Below are 19,639 nucleotides of genomic sequence, written 5' to 3'. Positions count from 1 at the left end.
GTTATAATCCACTCCAAGAATATATAAAAGCATAAACAACTGTAGTTTATATTCTTCTCCATCACTCCTGCATGTACCTTTATACAAATCTAACCCTCAGGTTGCACATTTGCAACAGAAACATTCACATAACAGTGTTTTGATGCTAATGATGCTGTATAAATAATATGTAGGGGACTAGTGCAAACTGTCAATTGCATATTCATATCATACATATGTATGGTTGTTAAAATAGAATTGCACATAAAGATGTTGTACACTATGAATACTCATTAGTATTTTACTCACCTATATGTAGCATGTAAAATAAAGCTTAGGTCTTGCAAATAACATAATTTCTAAGTATTTATGAATATTTGTAAATATTTATAAATAATGGGCAACTTCCTTTCCTCCTCAGAGCCCCAGTGGAAAAAAGTGAGTTCTGCGTTGGCACTCAGCATAAAATGAAATAAGTTTAGTGGTCTGATGATACAACAACCTTGCTTCTGTGCAGCATCCTCCTCTGACCTCCTAGAACTACTGCAACAACTGGGGCTCTGTGTTCAGATAGTTTAAGGAGTATTTTATGGTACAACCTACCTTTTCCCTCAGTTTTCTTGTGTGTTAGTTCATTCTTTATTCACATAGCAGAGAGTCCTGGGAATGGCACACAGAAATAGTATCGGTCATCTGAGGTTAAAGTCACTTATGTCAGCTGTGTAAGATGATCGATTTAACAACAGTTTGCATGACTGGGCTCTACACTACATCATCCCAAACATCATACTGCAGTTTTGAAAGCTATATAGTAAAAATTGCCTTATGAAGTTGGTTGTACTTGCTACTACTGAACTACAAATAAAGTTTCTAAGAATCTGTGCTCTAGAAAGTTCATATTCAAAGCTGCTCCATGACAGCATCTACAAAGACTGTATTTATACTTTTATACATGCATTTTTCTTTTTAAAATGTCTTCCATTTCAAAGATGAACTTTCATACTTGGCATATTTCCAAGATTACAAACTTTTTTCGAAGTTGGGTATTTATTTAGCACAAGAGGTTTGCTTGAAACATTATAGAACCATTTTGTGATATAATTTTTCTTCTTCCTACTAAAGCACAACAGAATTATTTTATCAGGAGAGATATTTGCACCTCTGTCTTTCAGATTTGCTGTTTAATTTAACTGAACAGATGTTTATCTTCTTTTACAGTTTTTGTTTCTTTGGATTTTTAAGAACCACTGGGGAGAATAACATACTATATAGCTGCTTCTGCTAATGAGGCTGTACAAATACTGCCATCAATAATCTGGGGGGAAATTGTTTAAAACAATGATAAAATCAAGTTTGTCACAAATCACAATTTAATTTGCATTCTCATTGCTTCCTGACACTTTTTAGAGAACTATTAGTGATCCTGATTGCAAACAAGGGGCAGCTGAATCTCACAGTGCAAAGTGATTCTCCCAAGCAGATTAAAGGTTCTTTCATGCAACTCCATTTCAATTAAAATATATTGCCCCCCCAAGAAGTTACCCAAATTACAAGCTAAAATCAGCAGTTTACTTCTCAATAAAAATTTTACGTAGCCTTATAATGCAAAGCGGAATATCACTTGTTATTACTGGAATAAATTCAGTCCTCAGAAAGAAAACAATGAAAACAGCTGAGCCTATTACTCTTACAGTATAAAAATTATCAAGAATGATTACGGCACCACAAGAAAAAAAATTTAGAAAAAGTAATACGGTGACATTAAAAAGTATCAACCTTACTACTCAAGAGCCAGAATGCCTCTATTAAACCCAAGTCTTCCCACTCTGCCATGGCAATATGCAGCAGCCTGGAGGAATCTCACAAAGCCAAACTGATGACTGTGATGATGCTTACACGGATACAACATAAGGCAGAAATTAAAATGAGATCAAAGTTCTGAGTCACACCCCTTACCATACCAGTAAGAAGAAAGAAGAAAAAAGGTGAAACGAAAAAAAGCCAACATACATGGATTATTGCGAAGTACAAAAAATCTGAAGGTAGCTAAAAATGTGAAAGAAAAATCCATGGTTAAAATAGCTAAGAAAAACAGCTATGCAAAGGCAATGACCTTTTAAGATATATCAGCACGTAAATGAATTCTGGTACTGAAAAGATGAAGATGGTAAAATTGCTAATGTGAGGCAAAAAGCTGGAAGTGTTCAATAAATATCGCCTATCTGTATTTCATAATGGAGATAACTTTGTACTATATGAGGGAAATGAAATACTTTCAAAACACTCATGAGTAAAACAGATCATATCAAGATAATAATTTTTAAGATTTCAAAAGGAAAAAACATAACCACAATCTAGAAAAATGCCCAAGAGAACTGCCTTAGGATATCAGTGGGACCCTGATGTCTACTTTCAATGCATGCGGGAATAACTCGAAAATTTCTCCAGAGTAGGTGTCCCGATATAAAAAAGTAACAACTGATAATTGCAGGAGAGTTAGAACACTTTTAATCATGGATTAAATATAAAAAGGAGGTTAATTAATGAAATATTAATTCACTTCATAATAAGTGTAATTAAAAGGAGAACAACATCCTTAATGCCAGTCAACATGGTTTTATAGAAAAACTACCCCGTTAAACAAACCTGGGGTTTGTCCTTTGTGTGAGTAATTGCAGTAACACTATTTAGGCTTTTATAAGGCACTTCACCTAAAGCACGTGGCATTCTAGACAAAAATAACAGTGAAGAATGCATTACATAAATTAAAAATTAGTTAAGTGAAAGGCCTCATATTTAGCAATTATGTCAGTACTAGGTCTGAAGTAATTTTACATTGTTCTCAGTGAAGTGAAAATCACAGTACTGTCAGTGCTGGAGGAATGGCAAATAATGGTGGGAACGGTGTGATCCAGATCAGTTGGTTCACTGCACTCATTTCTTGAGAGCACATTCTCATGCACATATTAAAAAACTGAATGAGTGTTTGCATAAAGCATGTATGTAAATCCCAGTTAAAAGAAAATTATTTGTGCTCAAATTTAAAAAGCCTAATCATTTTAATCCTTTAAATAAAAAACAGACTTGATTGCAACATAAAGTGCACACAAGAGGCCATATTGAAAGGCTCTTTCATCTTGAGGATGAAAAAATAAAGACATCAATGTTTAGAAATCAAACTAAAACATAACAAATTCCATATTTGAACTTACCTAAGACTAAAGGTAATAGAGCCTCAAACAAATACAGACAATACCCTTACCTCTGGAAGGTTTCCAATCAAAATTATACACCTCTGTATTCTTAGGTGCGAATAATGAGTCAGGGGTGCAATATATAGGGATTGCAGCTCAAAAGCTGTCAGGGGCTATATAAACTAACAGGACCTTCTGTCTCACTTGGATTTTACAACTCAGAAAGACAAATATTACTTGTCTTTGCAGCAAGGCAACATTTCGGAGAAACAGGCAAATGTATGGTTTTTCCTCTATAAATGTTTCTTCCTTCAGCTTTACTTATACAACAGTTAACCCATCCTCATACAAACAGGCATGAGAACAAATATACCCTTCTTCCATGTATTTTTACTGCATCAACAAGGCTGGCATGTAATAATTAATTCTTCCTGTAGAAGAATCCTGTAGAAACCATTCTGTTCTAAATCATCACTGATCAGATGCTGTCAGTCTCGTGTGACAAGTACATAATTTTAAATACGTCAAGATTTTGGCTTGTTTGTTGCAACAGCAGAATGCAGAACTTGCACCTTTTAGGCAAAACACACAAAGTTAATTTTATTTACCTCCTCCAAATAACAGCCTCCCTGGCTTACTACCAAGAGCTCTGTTCCCTCAGAACAGTCTTTGTGCTGTTAGTAGGTCTTTGACATTTTTTTAAAGCAATGGAATGTAGTTCTAGATGTCACAGATACTACAGCGTATTTACTTGCAGCTCAAGTATTTTATTTGCTTCTGTGCGTTTTCTTGAAGCTCCCCAGTTTCCTCCACCTGCTTGTCTGCAGAGTAACTTAAACTCCATGCCTGTAGCTGAAGTATATGAAATTGAACTTGAATTACACTAACAAAAACGTACTGTTCACTGATAAATATCAAACTTGGAGAGAGCATAGGATACTTGAGACATTATACAACGTATGAAATAGCCCATTTAATATGGTAGGATTCATAGATAAGAAGCAATAGAATTCTCCATGGCTGGGAGTAATCCAGGCTCTTCTCTACTCTTACACCGAGACACACCAGGCAGGAACAGAACATCTGAAAAAACCGCTGCACCCTACTTCGTGTCAAACCACACCCAGTAGCTGGAAGTCATACCCTGTGTCCCAAGACATCTTTAATTTGACTTGGGAGTGTTTACTGCTATGTAAAATCCACTGTTAAACTAAAACCTTCATACTACATCTTTTCAGATAGGCTGTTAATATAATGTGCAGCAAGGCCAATTATCTTTCAAATGGAATTTAATCGAAGAGGGCATCTTATCCTTAGCACATTTAATGTTATTCTGTTCAATTACTGAGAAATGTGTCAAATATGCCCCTTAGAGGTCCTAAGGAAATAAATATGCAGTGCAGGTAATTCTATCAGGGAAAATTCTGTCAAGGAAAAAATACTATCTCCCCAAGAGAATAAAACAATGTCATGATAACTGATTTTCAATCTTGTATAATAAAAAGGCAATTTGCCACAAGACCTTTAAGACCCATCTGTTAAAGTAACCCAGAAACTTATTTACTGGAGTGATAGACTAGAATTACTGGAGTGATAGACTAGAAATAGATAATCAATTTTTACAAAGTTTTAATTATTAAGAAAATTGCACTATGCCTTTTATTCAGATTGAACAAATACTACTAGACAAGCCAGCCTCCAAGATAAGAAGTCAAACAGCAAGAAGTAAGCCACAGCTTTTTCTAACGTGAAGAAAAAACCTTTCTATGTGAGCTGGAGTTCTACCCTTTCCAGTTTGCCCAGACTTGCCCCCTCCTTTGCTGTATGTTTTACCATGTTGTTGACACAGTGCAAGTTTTGTTTTGTTTTTTTTCCGACATACTAACACTAGACAAAGCTCTCTTTCATCAAGTATTCAACTGTGCTTAAACACCAGGCTACCAGAAAACCAGCAATGCTAGACACTATGCAGTCTTCTATTGCTAAATTACAAGCCATTGCTTCTTCGAATAGGAATCACAGTATCTCCAAATTGGATCCTTTCCTGGAATATCAGTATGAAGATTCTCCACATAAACCAGCAACACAGAGCTGTGTTATTACATCAAATCCTCTGTATTTGATATTTCTAAACTTGCACCCAACTGGTATTAGAGACACTGACAAACTGAGAAGGAACTCAACATGATGCCAGAAATGGCAGGTTTTTACCTTCCATAAGTCACGGTAGTTACATAGTATTGATGATCAGAGTTTCACTATGGTTTCCTAGATGATTTTAAGTTGCAGTTTTAAATGCAAACTCAACTTCTCAATAAACTCAAGCATTTTTTGCAATAGATCAAATGTTAGAAGAGCACTTTTGCTTCCACTCAGTTTGATACAGCATACACTGAAAAAACCCCCACGCAGCTTTACAGACTACTCAGCTCTACTCAGACAAACAGCCAGCAAGCTTTCCGAAACTAAGCATTTTGTGGTGATCTGATATAAAGATGAATGTTCAGAGTTACACCTTGCTAACTGTGATGATTAGAAATAGCTAGAGAAAGCTTTGAGAGCAGTGTAAAAAGCCTGGGGGAAAAAAAACCAAACCAACAAGTCAAAAGCAGTTTGAGCAAGTCTTTATTGTTCTACTCCAATAACTAGAAATAACAAGACAAACAAATTCCCCAATTCTTTTTTTCAAAATGTTGGGGCATGATGGAATTTAGCCCTCAAATAAATGCATGCTTTGAAAAAGGAAAAATAGTTATTTTTGTGATTTGTGCCTCGCAGCCAAACTTGAATGACCCTGAGAGAAGTCTGTGCAGACAAATCACTGGAAAGATTTATGTGCCGCTTGTTAGATCTGTTTCCCACCCCCCTTCGTGTTATTGCTCTGCAAATTGAGGAATGTTTTAGCAAGTGTTAATCTTGACTAAAATCCATCATAAAGAGTGCTACAATATTGCTTTTTATTACAAATAGCCAAAACTTCTTTGAAAATATAAATGTGTAAAACAATCAACTGACTGTACAGTGCATTTACAGTACACAATCCAGAAAGTAACATGCAGTGTAAAGAACTGCTTTATACATTAGCCCTTGGCCACAAAGAACTTGGCAGTACTACTACAACTTCAATGACTATAGGGTGAAAAAAAAAAATTGAGAGTCTCAGTTACATCTAAGTTTACCACGAGATTGGGATACATACATCATTGTACAAGGAATTGTGATTTTTAACTAGAAACTGTCATCATGTTGTAATTCTTGGAAGGGCTGGATCTGCCAGTTCTCCACTCCTCCTTACAGCTGGTCCTGCTCTCCAGCGGTTTGGCCGCCTTCCCACCGGGCTGGGGACTTTCGTAAAGGACACAGATAGACCCATCTTCACCTATGCGATAGGACACTTCGAAAGGGTCGACCCAAAGAGTTAATTCGCTGGGTAAGAGCTGGAAGAGTCTCTCGTGGCTCAGTCCAATCATCCCCGCTGCCTTTCCTATCAAGGGGTCCATCTTATGGTTGATCCTAATGCACCGGTACCCGGAGCCCTTGGAGGGCACCAGGGGGAACCAGTGGTGCTTGTAGTGCTCTGCGGGAGGGAACAAAGAGGAGCTTTACCGCGGCCCCAGAGCCCCGCCGCCCTTCAGCCCCGCGGAGGCCGCGCTCCGCCGGACACCCCCCTCGCCTCCCTGCCCTCTCCGCGGGGCAGCGGCGGCGGCGACCGGCCGCGCCGAGGAGGCCCCCCCGCCCCCGCCGCGCGGGCTCCCGCCGCCCCCGCTCACCGCGCAGCGCCTCCTGCAGGCACTCCCGGAAGCACCGCAGCTGCTCCTCGCCGATACCGCCGGCGGCCCGCAGGAGGCGGGTGACGAACGCCGCCGCCGTGGAGATCTCGGTTCTCATGGCCGCCCCGGCCGGCGCGCACCTCCCCGCCGCTGCCGCCGCCGCCCCGGCCCACCGCCAGCGCCGCCGCGCCCGCCCCGGCCCGGCCCCCGCGCCTCCGGCCAATGGCAGCGCCGCGCAACAGCCGCGTCGCCCGGCGGCGCCCCGCCCCCGCTGGCAGGACGAGGCCCCATTGGCGGCGGCGGCCGCGGGGCGGGGCGGCCGCGGCGGCCGCGCGCGGTCATTGGGCCGCCGCACGGGCCGGGCCGTGTTTGTTTTGTTGGCGGAGGGGCGGGGCCTGCCCGCCGGGGGCCGGGCCGGGCCACGCCCCCTCCTCTCCCCCGCCCCGGCTCCGCGGCGGGGAGCGGCGAGGCGGGGCCGGGCCCGGGCCGGAGCCTTCCCCGCCGGGCGTCGCGGAAGGGGCAGGAGCAGCGTTTCGGCCGGCAGGAGCCACGCTCGGCCGCGCCGCCAGTGGGAGCGGGCCGGTGGGCGGCCCTGCGGCGCGTCCCGCCCTGCTCGTGCTTGTGTTCCGCCGCCGCAGACGGACCCCCCCCCTCCGGCAGCGGGCGGCCCCGGTGCCTGCGCCTCCGCTCCTGTTCACAGCCCGACGGCACCGACGAGTCACAGAACCATTCAGATTGGAAAAGCCCCTCGGGATCATCGAGTCCGACCCCCAGCCCGACTCTACAAGTCCTCCCCTACCCCACAGCCCCCCACAGCTCATCCAGACGGCCCTTAAAACCCCCCAGGGATGGTGACGCCACCCCCTCCCTGGACAGCCTGTTCCACTCTGACCACTCCTCCCGTGAAACATTTTCTCCTCATGCTCAGTCTGACCCTCCCCTGTTGCAGTTTCAAGCCGTTCCCTCTTGTTCTGTCACTAACTCCCTGTGAGACGAGACCAGCACCAACCTCTCTGCAATGTCCTTTCAGGTAGCTGTAGAGTGAGATCTCCCCTCAGCCTTCTCCCCCTCACACTAAACAGTCCCAGCTCCTCCAATCTCTCCTCACAGGATTTATTCTCCAGGCCCTTCCCCGCTTTCCTCCTCTGCACTCGCTCCAGCACCTCAATATCTCTCTCCTGTTGAGGTGCCCAAAACTGGACGCAATCTCAAGGTGTGGCCTCACCAGTGCAGAGCACAGGGGGACTGTCACCTCCCTACTTCTGCTGGTCACGCTATTTCTAATACAAGCCAGGATGCCGTTGGCTTTCTTGGCCACCCGGGCACACTGCCAGCTCATGTTTTGCTGCTTGTCAATGAGAACCCCCAGATCCTTCTCTTCCAGACAGCTCCAGCCACACCTCCCCGAGCCTGTGGCCATGCAGGGGGCTGTTGTGGCCCAAGGGCAGGACCTGGCACTTGGCCCTGTTGAAGCTCATCCCGTTAACATTGGCCACCAATCCAACCTATCCAAGTCTCTCTGCAGAGCCTCCCTGTCCTCATGCAGATCAACGCTCCCGCTTAACTTGGCTGAATGCTCATGTGCTGTCCTGACCGCACGGTGCTCCCCTGAATGCTGCTGCTCCCACCCATGCCACATGCCCACCCCAGGCTACCAGCAGCCTCGCACGGCCATTCCATTAGTCCTGACCACTCAGGACACCCGCTCCATCACTAACTCCAGTCCAGACAGCTGTCACCGTTATCTTGCCTTGTGCCCTTTTCACGCTTGTTTTTCAAGACCCAATACAAACAAAAGGTAAAAATCTCCCACCATCTCATTTCAGACAGTACAGCTCCAAGGCCAAGGTGCTCTCACATGGCAAAACAGCAAAGAAGTGTTAACAATACCCTAAGCACAAAACCAGTTTTCAGTAGGAGTGATGCAAGAAATTACAGGTTATTTTCAGGAAAAGACATGGTCCAGAAAGCATCAGTTTTGTTTTGAAAGCCTGTTTACCTGTTAGTGGCTAGGAATTTGGCACACCTGAAAAATACATGCAGGAGTTCACCGAATTCTGCTTAGTGCATGGACTACACAGTAAAATTTGTTGTCAAATGTATTTCAGTGAACAGATACGTCTTTGGCCTCAGTATTTAGAGTACTGAGCTACATCTTTTAAGTGAGATAGCAGCCTGAAAAGATTTTCATTGTTAGAAATAAATGCAAGCCTAATGCTCAGTTGAGCATAAAAAGAGCCGTACATACATCACAGCAAGTACCGAGCTTCTCCGCTGGCCCCACAGGTCCCACTGCAGACCTCACCAAGAGGAACACAAATGGCCAGGCTCTGAGCAGCGTTTCTGCAGGGCTATGGAAACGTTTGTGTTGGCACAAACTTTGTATTATTGTGATGAATAAAGGACATGGCTTGTTTGAGACAAGGAACTTTGCCGTTGACTCATTAGTGTCATCACTGCTGAGTTTGAGGAATAACTACAATTCATCTCTTTATGATAAGAGCGTTGTCTTGATGACACGTGTCAAGTGAGTTTCCCCAAGAGCTCCAAGCCAGTAATTCTGTCCATAACCCAAAAGACTCACTTCCTCCGCACAACTGCCAAGTGTCAGCTGAGTTTCACAAGAGTTTCAGGGATGTGGATGCTGACTCAGCCTGGACCTTCCCACCTTCAGTGCAGTGACAATAGTCTTCAGCTATTTTAAAGCTTTTAAAAAGTGGCTGTGCTAGGTATAGCCAAGATTCCTTGAGTTCACAAAAAGCTTCCACTCTAGTTCACAGACTAAACACAATTTTTTTCCCCAAAAAACCTTGAAGTTCTGTACACAAGCGATTCCTCCAATCACTTTTTTCAAGAACAGTGACTAAAGTCAGGAGTTCATCACGAGGACTGCCTGCAGTCATAACTGAACATACTTCTCAAAAAGCAGTCTTCCTTCAAAAGGTCATGCAATGTCCCAACCATTTTTTGTCTCCTTGCCTTATTTAAATACATCTCCTCTCTTCACTGGTTTTGTGTCTTAAACCCACTTTGGGGAAAAAAAAAAAGTTGATTTCCTTATACAGTTGGTTAGGTTCTAAGACTTTATATTCTCTTTTGTTAAAGAGAGCTAGCCGTTCCTTTATTCTTCTCAAGGACTGCCATGAACCAGAGGCCCCTTCTTCAGAGGGATCTCATCTTTGACAAAACTGAGCAATGTCTTGTTTTCCCTACTGCACATATTAATCCTTTTCCCTTTTCTTGCCTGTCAGTTTTAAGAACCTGACATCTACCTCTAGTTCATGAGCTGCAAAAGCCATAGCCAGGGAGTTAAGAGGAGAAAAAAGCCTTGCCTGCAAACTTTTAAAAATTAGATCCAATTTTACTGCTATTTAGAGACTACCAGATAATGTTCATTCATCAGTAGAACTGTGAAGAAAAAAACTCAGTCAGCTACTGTTTTAGCTGTTATTAGCAACCTGTTTAACACAGGCTGACAATTTACAGGAACTTTCCCCAAACCTCTGTTCCTTTAATCTAAGGGTCAAAAGTCATCAAGGCTGTAATTACAGGAGAACAGCTTGTCAGAACCAAACCTTACCCCACACAGAAAGAGTTCCCAGGGGAATGCCCAGTCATCTGCAATAGCAGGACACACAGTTTGTTCATTAACCTATTAGCAAACTGCAGTTCACTCCCAACAGTTTTATTTTTACTAGATTTTGCCATCTGATATGTTGAAACAGTCAAATAAAAATGTCATTACAAGAAGTTAAAGCTTCTTTGGACTCATTCTGTGTAGAAAAGTCTACTTCAAGAAAGCAAGTTCCTATCCAATTTGGACAAAATTATTTGTAACAGTATTAACAACATTAGAACTCATATAGTGCCTCCTTACTTGATGTTACTAAATTATTAATATTTCTTGTCCTCCCTTTCCTATAATAGTAAGCAACTGGAGCAAGACAGAAGGGCCAAGAACCTCAAATGACAAAACTATAGACATTTGTCCAAAACCCAGATACTATCACCTAGTTTGACGCTCCTGCTTCATTGCTTAGCTAAAGAATAATTGTGTGCCATTTTGTAGTCTAACCAAAGACATTTTTATCAAACAAGGAAAAAAAAATCTTAATTCACCTTTTCTTTAGGAAAAGAGGATATTTCTGTGATTTCTCTTACAGCTGTTAGCTCTAGACAACCTTCTCTCATAATCAAGTCGCAGGTCTAGATCACATTAGAACACATTTTCACTGAAGTCCAGTTTGCATTTCAGTACCTCGAACTTTTAAAATTAAGCTTTAAGTTAAAAAAACCCTCTGCTGGTATTTGGGCATGTAAGTAATCCAATTACTTCAGTCTTGTTTTATTCAGTGTTTTGAGAATCAGAACACAAACCCCAACTCTCCAGCCTTGGAGACTTCACTAGTAAAGCAACCCAGGTACACATGGGCTGTATCACCCTACATCTGAGCAGACACAATCATCACTTGCCAGTTGTCACAGAAATAGAAGAGAGTAAACCTGCATTTTCTTCTTTTTTTTAAACTTCATCTAGACTCTTGATCTATTCCTACACAACAAAATTTTACCATTGCTTTAAGCTCTAGGCTTGGTCTGCACATTTTCAGGTACTTATCCCAAACTCTTCATCTTATTCAACCCCTTCCCCTTCATCTGTGAAATACAGGGCTCCCCTACCATATCTACACTGCATCACTTCAAAGCCTCCAACACCCTTATAGCACTATCACAAATGCAGTAACACAGCTACTCATTTCCAGATTCATTAAAATAGCAGACAAAGAAGCACCACTTGCATTGAAGTTATGAAAGTCTTACTAATATTCAGAATAAACATAACATTACTGTTAACAGCACTAAGAACTGTACAAATCCAGAAATCAGATATTAAACTCCATGCTGTAGTGCTAGGGTCTGAATAATAGGTCCCGAAACAAAGTTGACTTCTAGATGAACCTCACACCAAACATTATCCATTATTAATATCTGCTAATTAGTAAAATCTGTATTACCATTAGTGTTAATTATTAGTATCTTATCATTAATGAAATATGTATACTCACTACTGAAAGATGTAGCTTAGACAAAATGTAATTAGTCATGAGGATGAAATGCTGTGAGAATGTGTATCCACCTTTCCTTGTTTAGCCTTGTTCAAGGCTGAGAACCCAAATGTTTGGCCCTGTTAGAAACTCCCTTGGCTCTTCCCCCTGAGCCCTGGCCAGGCTTTGGGTGGAATCCAACAGGAGGATGAAACCAGATGTTTCCACTCAAAACAAAGATGCAAGTTATTCTGGGTTGCTGATTTTTGGTATATAAGGCTGGACCCACTTGCTGCAACTTTAGATATCTCACCTATGGATGGGCATGTTGTGGAGAACTTGCCGCTTGCTGAGAAAGACTCTCCAAATCCTCGCTGCAACCAGGGCTCCCCAGCCACTGTGGGTCTGGATGTTGGCAATGTATGCAAGTGGTGACGTATCTTTGTTAAGCACTATTCTCCCTGTTGTGTAGTAATGATTAGGTGCATTACCTTGCTTAACTGTATGGAGCAATAAGTGTACTATTCTGTATTTTTCTTACTGCTTATTTTCTGTAGTACTTATATTCCTTGATTATTAACAGTAAAACCAGACTACTCTTTTCACTCTGGTGTCCGAGTTTAATTGGCATCCTCAATCAGCAGAACACATGCTTAATTATGCTAAAGAGCTTCCCCCTTCCAAGCTGCATGTGCCCATATGAATATACACACAAATTCCCCATTATACAGTCTGATTTTACTGCCAGTCAGACAAAGTTCTGCTAAAGCCAGGACAGATGTTAAGGGATCTGTTTTTAATTTATTTGTGAGAAACTTAATATTAGAATAGAAAAGCTCTCTAAGCAAGCAAATGAAAGGTAGTTAAAAATACTGCAAGAGTTAAAAGTTAATGTTGTAACACTGCCAGCACAGATCAACGCTTGCTGGATTGAGGTCTGGCACCTGGATCCACGAGTCCTAAGTAGAACATTCAACTGAAATAGGAAGGTAAGAAGGTCTGACTGTAAAAATAAAAAAAAAATGCCACGGTTGTCAAGTAGTGTTAAAAGTCACACTTTGATTTCTTGTGTTCTTGTTGAGTTTTACATTTAAGGCTCAAGGTAAGCAAGCTACAGAAAGACAAAAAGAAATCAATAGATGTATAATGGTTTGACTTTCATCCCCTGCCAGAAAAAGGTGCCACAGGCAGTAGTATTTAAAACTTGAGAAAGGTTTATCAAGAAACTAGTTATTTGCCAGTTATCAAGCCAAATATTTATATAAACAGGCTGTTTTAGGGAGTACTGTGTGTTCCAGTAACAGCACTGGAGGCAGTAACTAAACTATTTGGAAACATGTTAGCAGCACAATTCAGCAATAGCCTTTGAAATATGTTACTTTTCATTAGAAACAAGTTTTAAGTACTCATATACAGAGGGAAAAAACCACAATCTTCTAGGGTTTGTTTGGTTAGGTGTTTTTCATCTGCTGGAAGGTTTTTATGGCTTTGAGGGTTATGAAGCCTCATCACACAGACAGCAGAAACAGGTAAGTTACCACCACTGTTGAAAACCTTGCTTACCACTAGAAACCAAAGTAGTTGAAGCCTTATGCTGCAAAACCTGACCAAGAGTAAACTTTTTTTGATAGAACTAATGTTACAGATACAAAACTATTAGCTGAAACGAGCAGATGCATGCAGAATAATGAAAAGGACCAAGAAAACTGTTCCAAGGGAATAAAGTAACTTCAGAGGGCAGCCAGCCTAGTGGCCAAGAAAACTAGTAAAAAAAGACCACTGACCAGAATTATGTGAGTGGACTTGGGGATCAGGTGATGGACAGTACATTCCAGGAAATCTGACTGTAAGGATATAATTGGGGTGCACAACCTGCTGTAAGGGTCCCTCTTGAGGCACCCAGCTTGAGCTGCTCTGCTGTTGGCTAAATAAATCACTTATTTACTCAGCAGATTGGTGACCCCTCTTCAAGTGGGAACCTAGGGCTGAGCTCCATGGAGGTGGCATCTGTGCAATTCCTAACATGGACTGGGTGACAGCTACATAACTCCTGCCACAACCCACCATACATATAACCTTCTTTCACAGAGAATTTTATAGCTCATCGACGCAGACTTACTTTGTTGTTATTCTCTTCGTCTGCAAGCATCTTTAGCAGGAACACTCAGAGGAGAGGAAAACAGAGTCAGTATCTTGGTTTATCTTGTTTTAAAAAAAAAGCATGTGCGAGTATTCTATCATTCCATTTTTTCTTCAACTTCAGCTACAGAAAAAGGACAAAGTAAAGCTGCAGTTATATCACATATACAGTACATTGTTATTTTAAAAAGTGATAATAACAAAAAACCAGTAATAATAATGGGAGCACAAGCCTATTCATTTTTTTTTAGCATTAAGACCGAGTAAAGTCTAAATCAAATTCCTTGTCAATTACTTTAAGCCTTCAATACATGTCTCTGCAAACATAGACAGCTGAAACAGAGCACTAGAACCTGCAAGCCGAGGTTTTAAACAAAACAAGCAATTTTGGTTTTACTCTATCTCATAGAAGCATCTCTCTCAAAACATAATAAAACCATTCTTAAAAGCAAGAACTACCTTTTTCTTTTCTGACTACAAAGACAAGCATTACATTACCATTGCCACAACAAGGAGTAAAAGAATATTGCAGAACACAACTAATGATATAAGCATCAAATCACTCTATAATTTCCCCTTTTTGGTATACTAATGAATAAAACAGAACAAAATCTTAAGCCATTACCTCTGAAGTGATACACATGTTCTTCCCCTCCACGACTGCCCTGTCTAGATGCATCTGTGCCAACAAGATGCATCTGCACTGCCTGCTTAAGTTCAGAGAGATCACCTGCTCTTACCTTAGAGGATCTGGGATGAGACAGCAGAGCTGAGACCACCGACCCTCAGAGCTTTCTTTTGGCCTTACTGGCTGTTCATAGGCTACTGCTGCTTATGCCAGCACAGTGCATAGAAAAAGCAAATGACAATCGACTAAAACTTTTTTTTGCTGCACATAGAGAGAAACAGAGGAATGAGCAAGAGAAATCAGAATTCTCCAACAGAATTGGAAATATGTCATACTAACAGCACAGTGTTTGTCACTTTGTAAACTGATTTACAGCACTGAAAAATGTTACTAACCCTGCTTTAAAAGTGTGCTGTAAGACTATTGTCTAGTTTACACTTTAAAAGTTTATCGACATATCTGTGACCTCACACCCACCTAAGTTATACAGAGCTTACATCAGCTGGAAAGTACATTTTTCAATCCACTTTATACAGATTTTTAAAACAAACTAAGATATGATTACAAAAGCAAGTTAAGGCAGTAAATTAATAGCAGCTTTTTAGTAGAGAACTTCTACAAATATTGCACTTCCCTGTCACTATTATCTCTTACTTAACCCACTTCATTGGAAAAAAAACCCACAAAAATAACCTACTTAAGATCTCATTTTCTTTGCTAAAGCAACTAAAGTTTTAATCAATAAACAACATGGTTGCTGATGATTTAGCAGAGCAAGTGAAAAATTGCTCTGATCACTACCTTTGCAGCAATACTAATGAGGGCAAATATTACAGGACAAAGTGTCTTTTTTTTGTAATGGGCTGTTTTATAGAATTAAGTATTAGATTAGGACTGCAATTGATACCAAAACACCCGTGGAAAAAACTCTCTAAGGCTCATTTTTGAGTTTTAGAAAGCAGGCATTCTTTATTGCAGCGCTGGGTGCACACACAAATAATTTCACAAAGGTGAGCACACCGATTCTAACACTACACACCTTCTATTGAAAGCATTTCATCCATATTCATTAAATTTCCACTGATTCATTAACATATTCATACTTTTCCTAGAACTAGTAAACATATGCACTAGTACTTTGCACATGCTCACTTCTGTTGGTCTCAACGAGTCGGTGGTCCTCTGGTGGTCTCTAGTGGCAAATTATAGTCTTCCTCACTGGGTCCTTTGGATGAACCTTTACTCTGTGCATGCTCACTTTTCCTGGAGGCTGATTGCCAAAACAGAGTCTGGCCTGGACTTGTTCAAAGCCACAATTTTCTTTGTCCAGACACTGAAGCATCCTGTTATCTACTGTTGGGGAGTCTAAACTGAGAAGTGTACATTTTGTTATTTACAGATAAGCTAATTTGTCCCCTGGTATCAATCCCTCCTTTTCTTTTGAGGGTTATAGTACTTTTCAGCATTATCCCTCATCTTGTCATAGCGCATTTGTAAACAATAACTACACTGGATCATTATATGCGTAATTATACATATTGCAACAATAAATCAACATGAACAATTGTTTTAACCAGGACAAATTGGGTAATCATGAAGTTAGTTTATTCCAAATTTCTTCAAATCCCCATGAGGTATTATCCATGGAAATCCTGTGAAGTTGTTCAGTTTGTTTCCAAATCTCATTTAAGTCCGTGATTATCCTTCCTGACTGATCTATGTACATACAACAACTGGAGTTTATCACAGTGCAAGACTTCCCCTTGAGAGGTCAATAACAAATCAAGAGCCATTCTATTTTGCAAAACCATCTTGGACGAGCTGGTAATTTCAACTTGTTGAGCTTGTATTATATCTATCGCCCTATTTTCTATTTATTCTATTGTTGCTGAAATGTTTATTGTAGTCTTTTGTAGTTCACTTACTCCTAACTATGGGGGAAACCATCTAATAAAGCTGTGAAATATTGTGGGTCTATCCACAATTGCATTATGAGACGACTTAGTTCCTTTGAACAAAGTTCTAATCCACCCTTTTTGTTGATCCAAATTACTAACTATTGTTAGATTAGGAACTACAGCTCCCAAAGTACACATTTCTTGACAATCAGGGGGTAAAACTTTAAGAGCATTATTTCCACACAGCCAAAACCAGCCACTGCCAACTGGGACAGAAAGACCAGAATAATCTGGGACATGTGAAGTACCTGGATGTCAATATGACATTGTTCTATTGCAGCCAGGAAAGCAACCTATAAAAGTTCTCATTTCATTGATTTGTATAATTGCTACATCCATCAATTCTGCATTTGCAACCATCATAGCTAATAGACTTATACCTGGCCCATAAAGACATCAGGCTTTTCTGTAATGGACCTAACAATTTCCATCATAGTTTTGCTCATCATCATTTTCTAAAGGTGTTTCACCAAAGTCTCTGTTCCCCAATGCACTTTATTAGGTTCTTTCCGAGCAATTTCTTTTATCAAGGAGGGTGGAATAATTACTGTCCGGTGGTCATAATGGTCCACCCATTCACCTGCTCCTTGGGCTGTAATTTAATTATAAACTTACCATCCTTTTTATCATACTTGGGTGGTGTGTCTGGTAAAATTATTTATTAATCAGGTACCAGGGCTAGGATGCCTTCTTCTGCAGCCTCCTTTGGAGCTTTATCTGCCAATTGATTACCCAGTTCCAGTGCGGTTTTATCTGTCTGATGGGTTTTACAATGCATAACTGCAATTGTTGTTGGTTTTTGAATGCTTTCCAGTAGTTCTTGGATCTGGGGGACATGTTTAATCATAGTTCCTTGTGCCGATAACAACCTTCTTTCTTTCCAAATAACCTAGTGGGTGTGGATTACCCCAAAGGCATATTTCAAATCTGTCCATATGTTGGCTCCTTTTCCTTCACTCTGGTCTAGTGCTCTCCTGAGGGCTATTAATTCAGCTTCAAGGGTGGTTAGGGCATACCCAGACATTCACTTTCCATCTCAAACAAAGCTGCTTCCATCGGTGTAGAGCTCCCAATCCGGGTTCTCTAATGAGGTGTCCTTGAGGTCTGGTAGACTGGAGTAGACTTCCTCGATAGTCTGCAAACAGTCATGCCCTGATACTCCTTCTACTTGATCAGTCGAGAGAAACGCAGCAGGGTTAACAACTGAGGTAGTTTTAAGATGAACATCATCCTGTTCTAGCAACACCACTTGGTATTTTAACATGTGGCTGCGAGCCAGCCAATGCCTCCCTTTTTGTTCTAACACAGTAACCACCATGTGTGAGACACCTACAGTAATCTTTTGCCCCAGAGTAAACTTGCAGGGTTCCTGGATTAGCAGCACTGTTGCTGCTACTGCCTTAAGACAGCCAGGCCAACCCTGGCTTATATTACCCAATTGTTTGGAGAAATACACAACAGCTCCTTGCTGTGTCCCAAGGAACTGTTCCAGGACACCCAAGGCCATACCCTTTCTTTCACAGGTAAAAAGTTCAAAAGACTGTGTGAGATCTGGTAGTCCAAGGGCGGATGCTTCCTTCAAGGCCCACTTTATTTGCTTAAATGCAGTTCTGCCGTTATCAGTGCAATCAAGATACCCATTGTGGGAATCTTTTAACATCTCATATAGAGGTTTCACCTGTAATCCATAGTTAATGATCCATAGGCAGCACCATCCAACCATTCCCAAGAATGCCTGTAATTCTCTCAAAGTTTTGGGCTCAGGGAGGTGGCAGATGGCCTCTTTGCACTTGATACCAGCTGTCTCTGGCCTTTCAGGACTTTAAATCCCAAATATGTAACAGATTCTTGGGCAATTTGGGCCTTGTCCTTTGACACCCACTATCCACTGATGCCCAGGAAATTCAAAAGGTTTATGGTCAGGGCAAAACATTGTTCCTCAGTCTCTGCTGCAATCAAAATGTCATCAACATGCTGTAATACAGTTCTTTGGTGTTTTTCTTTCCTACAAATTTCCAACTCTTTTGCCCATTGATTTCCAAAGATCGTTGGGCTATTCTTAAAGCCTTGAGGTAAAACCGCCCAGGTATATTGTGTTTCTCTTCCTGTTTCTGGATTTTCCTACTTGAAAGCAAAGAGCTCCTGAATTTTACTGTCGAGCAGAACACAGAAATCTTTCAAGTCAAAGACTGTGAACAAATCCTGTTCCTCAGTGAGGGTTGTTAACAATGTATATGTATTTGCCACTGCAGGATGGATATCCTGTACAATTTGGTTGATTGCTCTTAAATCCTATACCAATTGACAACTTTTCCCATCTGCCTTTTTAACTGGCAAAATCAGGGTATTATATCTAGATTCATATTCCTTAAGTAACCCATATTTAAGAATTTTGTTGCATAATGGATAACAGCCCTTTTCTTGCTTCTAACATTAGGGGAAATTGTTTCAATTTTTCCACAGCTGATCCTGGTTTCGCATCCTCTATTTCAGGAAGATTTTTTCTTTCTCGACTGGTTTTCCTGTAACAATACTGATGCTTGGACAAATTTAAATTCAGGTACAAATATTTTTAACTCCCTATCTTTGAATTTTATTTCTGATTCAAGCCTCTCCAAAAGGTCTGGCCGCAACAGTGGTTTAGGTGCCCCTGGTAGATACAAAAATTGATGTGTCATCCATTGTTTCCCTATTTTAAATCTGAGGGGCTTAAAAAGAGGCCAAGTTTCTGACTTTTTGGTCACACCAATAATCTGGATTTTTTATCACTGAAGTCAAATTGTTTTGTATTTAAACCTGAGTATGTTGCCCCTGTATCATATGTCCCCCCCATATGTATATATGCCCCCTAGATACCCTAGGAATTTAACTGTCTCATTCCCCAGTGTGGTGGTTTAGGCCCTGCTGGGACCAGAGACCACATTGC

The 19,639-nt window shown here is 41.1% G+C and overlaps 1 protein-coding gene across 2 annotated transcripts; it reads right to left on the bottom strand.

Moving 5' to 3' along the window:
- Positions 1-5,781: 5,781 nt before the first annotated feature.
- LOC141964144 (protein BTG1-like) lies at positions 5,782-12,271 on the bottom strand. Of its 2 annotated transcripts, XM_074914165.1 has the most exons (3): positions 12,256-12,271; positions 6,944-7,069; positions 5,782-6,750 (listed from the first exon to the last, which is right to left on the bottom strand). In XM_074914165.1, the coding sequence occupies exons 2-3, from the start codon at positions 7,059-7,061 to the stop codon at positions 6,398-6,400; spliced, it is 471 nt and encodes a 156-aa protein (XP_074770266.1). In that variant the 5' UTR covers positions 7,062-7,069; positions 12,256-12,271; the 3' UTR covers positions 5,782-6,397. The 2 variants fall into 2 exon arrangements, with proteins under 2 accessions (XP_074770266.1, XP_074770265.1); XM_074914164.1 differs by lacking the exon at positions 12,256-12,271 and having other exon boundaries at positions 6,944-7,124.
- Between the last annotated feature and the right edge of the window lie 7,368 nt (positions 12,272-19,639).

This window comes from Athene noctua, chromosome 10 (assembly GCF_965140245.1).
Source record: "Athene noctua chromosome 10, bAthNoc1.hap1.1, whole genome shotgun sequence".
Lineage (NCBI taxonomy): Eukaryota > Metazoa > Chordata > Aves > Strigiformes > Strigidae > Athene > Athene noctua.
This window is presented reverse-complemented; position numbering and strand designations above follow the sequence as displayed.

Excerpts from the sequence above, each read along its gene's own strand:
- LOC141964144 (XM_074914165.1), bottom strand. The coding sequence starts at position 7,061 with ATGAGAACCGAGATCTCCACGGCGGCGGCGTTCGTCACCCGCCTCCTG. Across the intron at positions 6,751-6,943 it reads CCTGCAGGAGGCGCTGCGCG|AGCACTACAAGCACCACTGG; the intron begins GTGAGCGGGGGC and ends TCCCTCCCGCAG.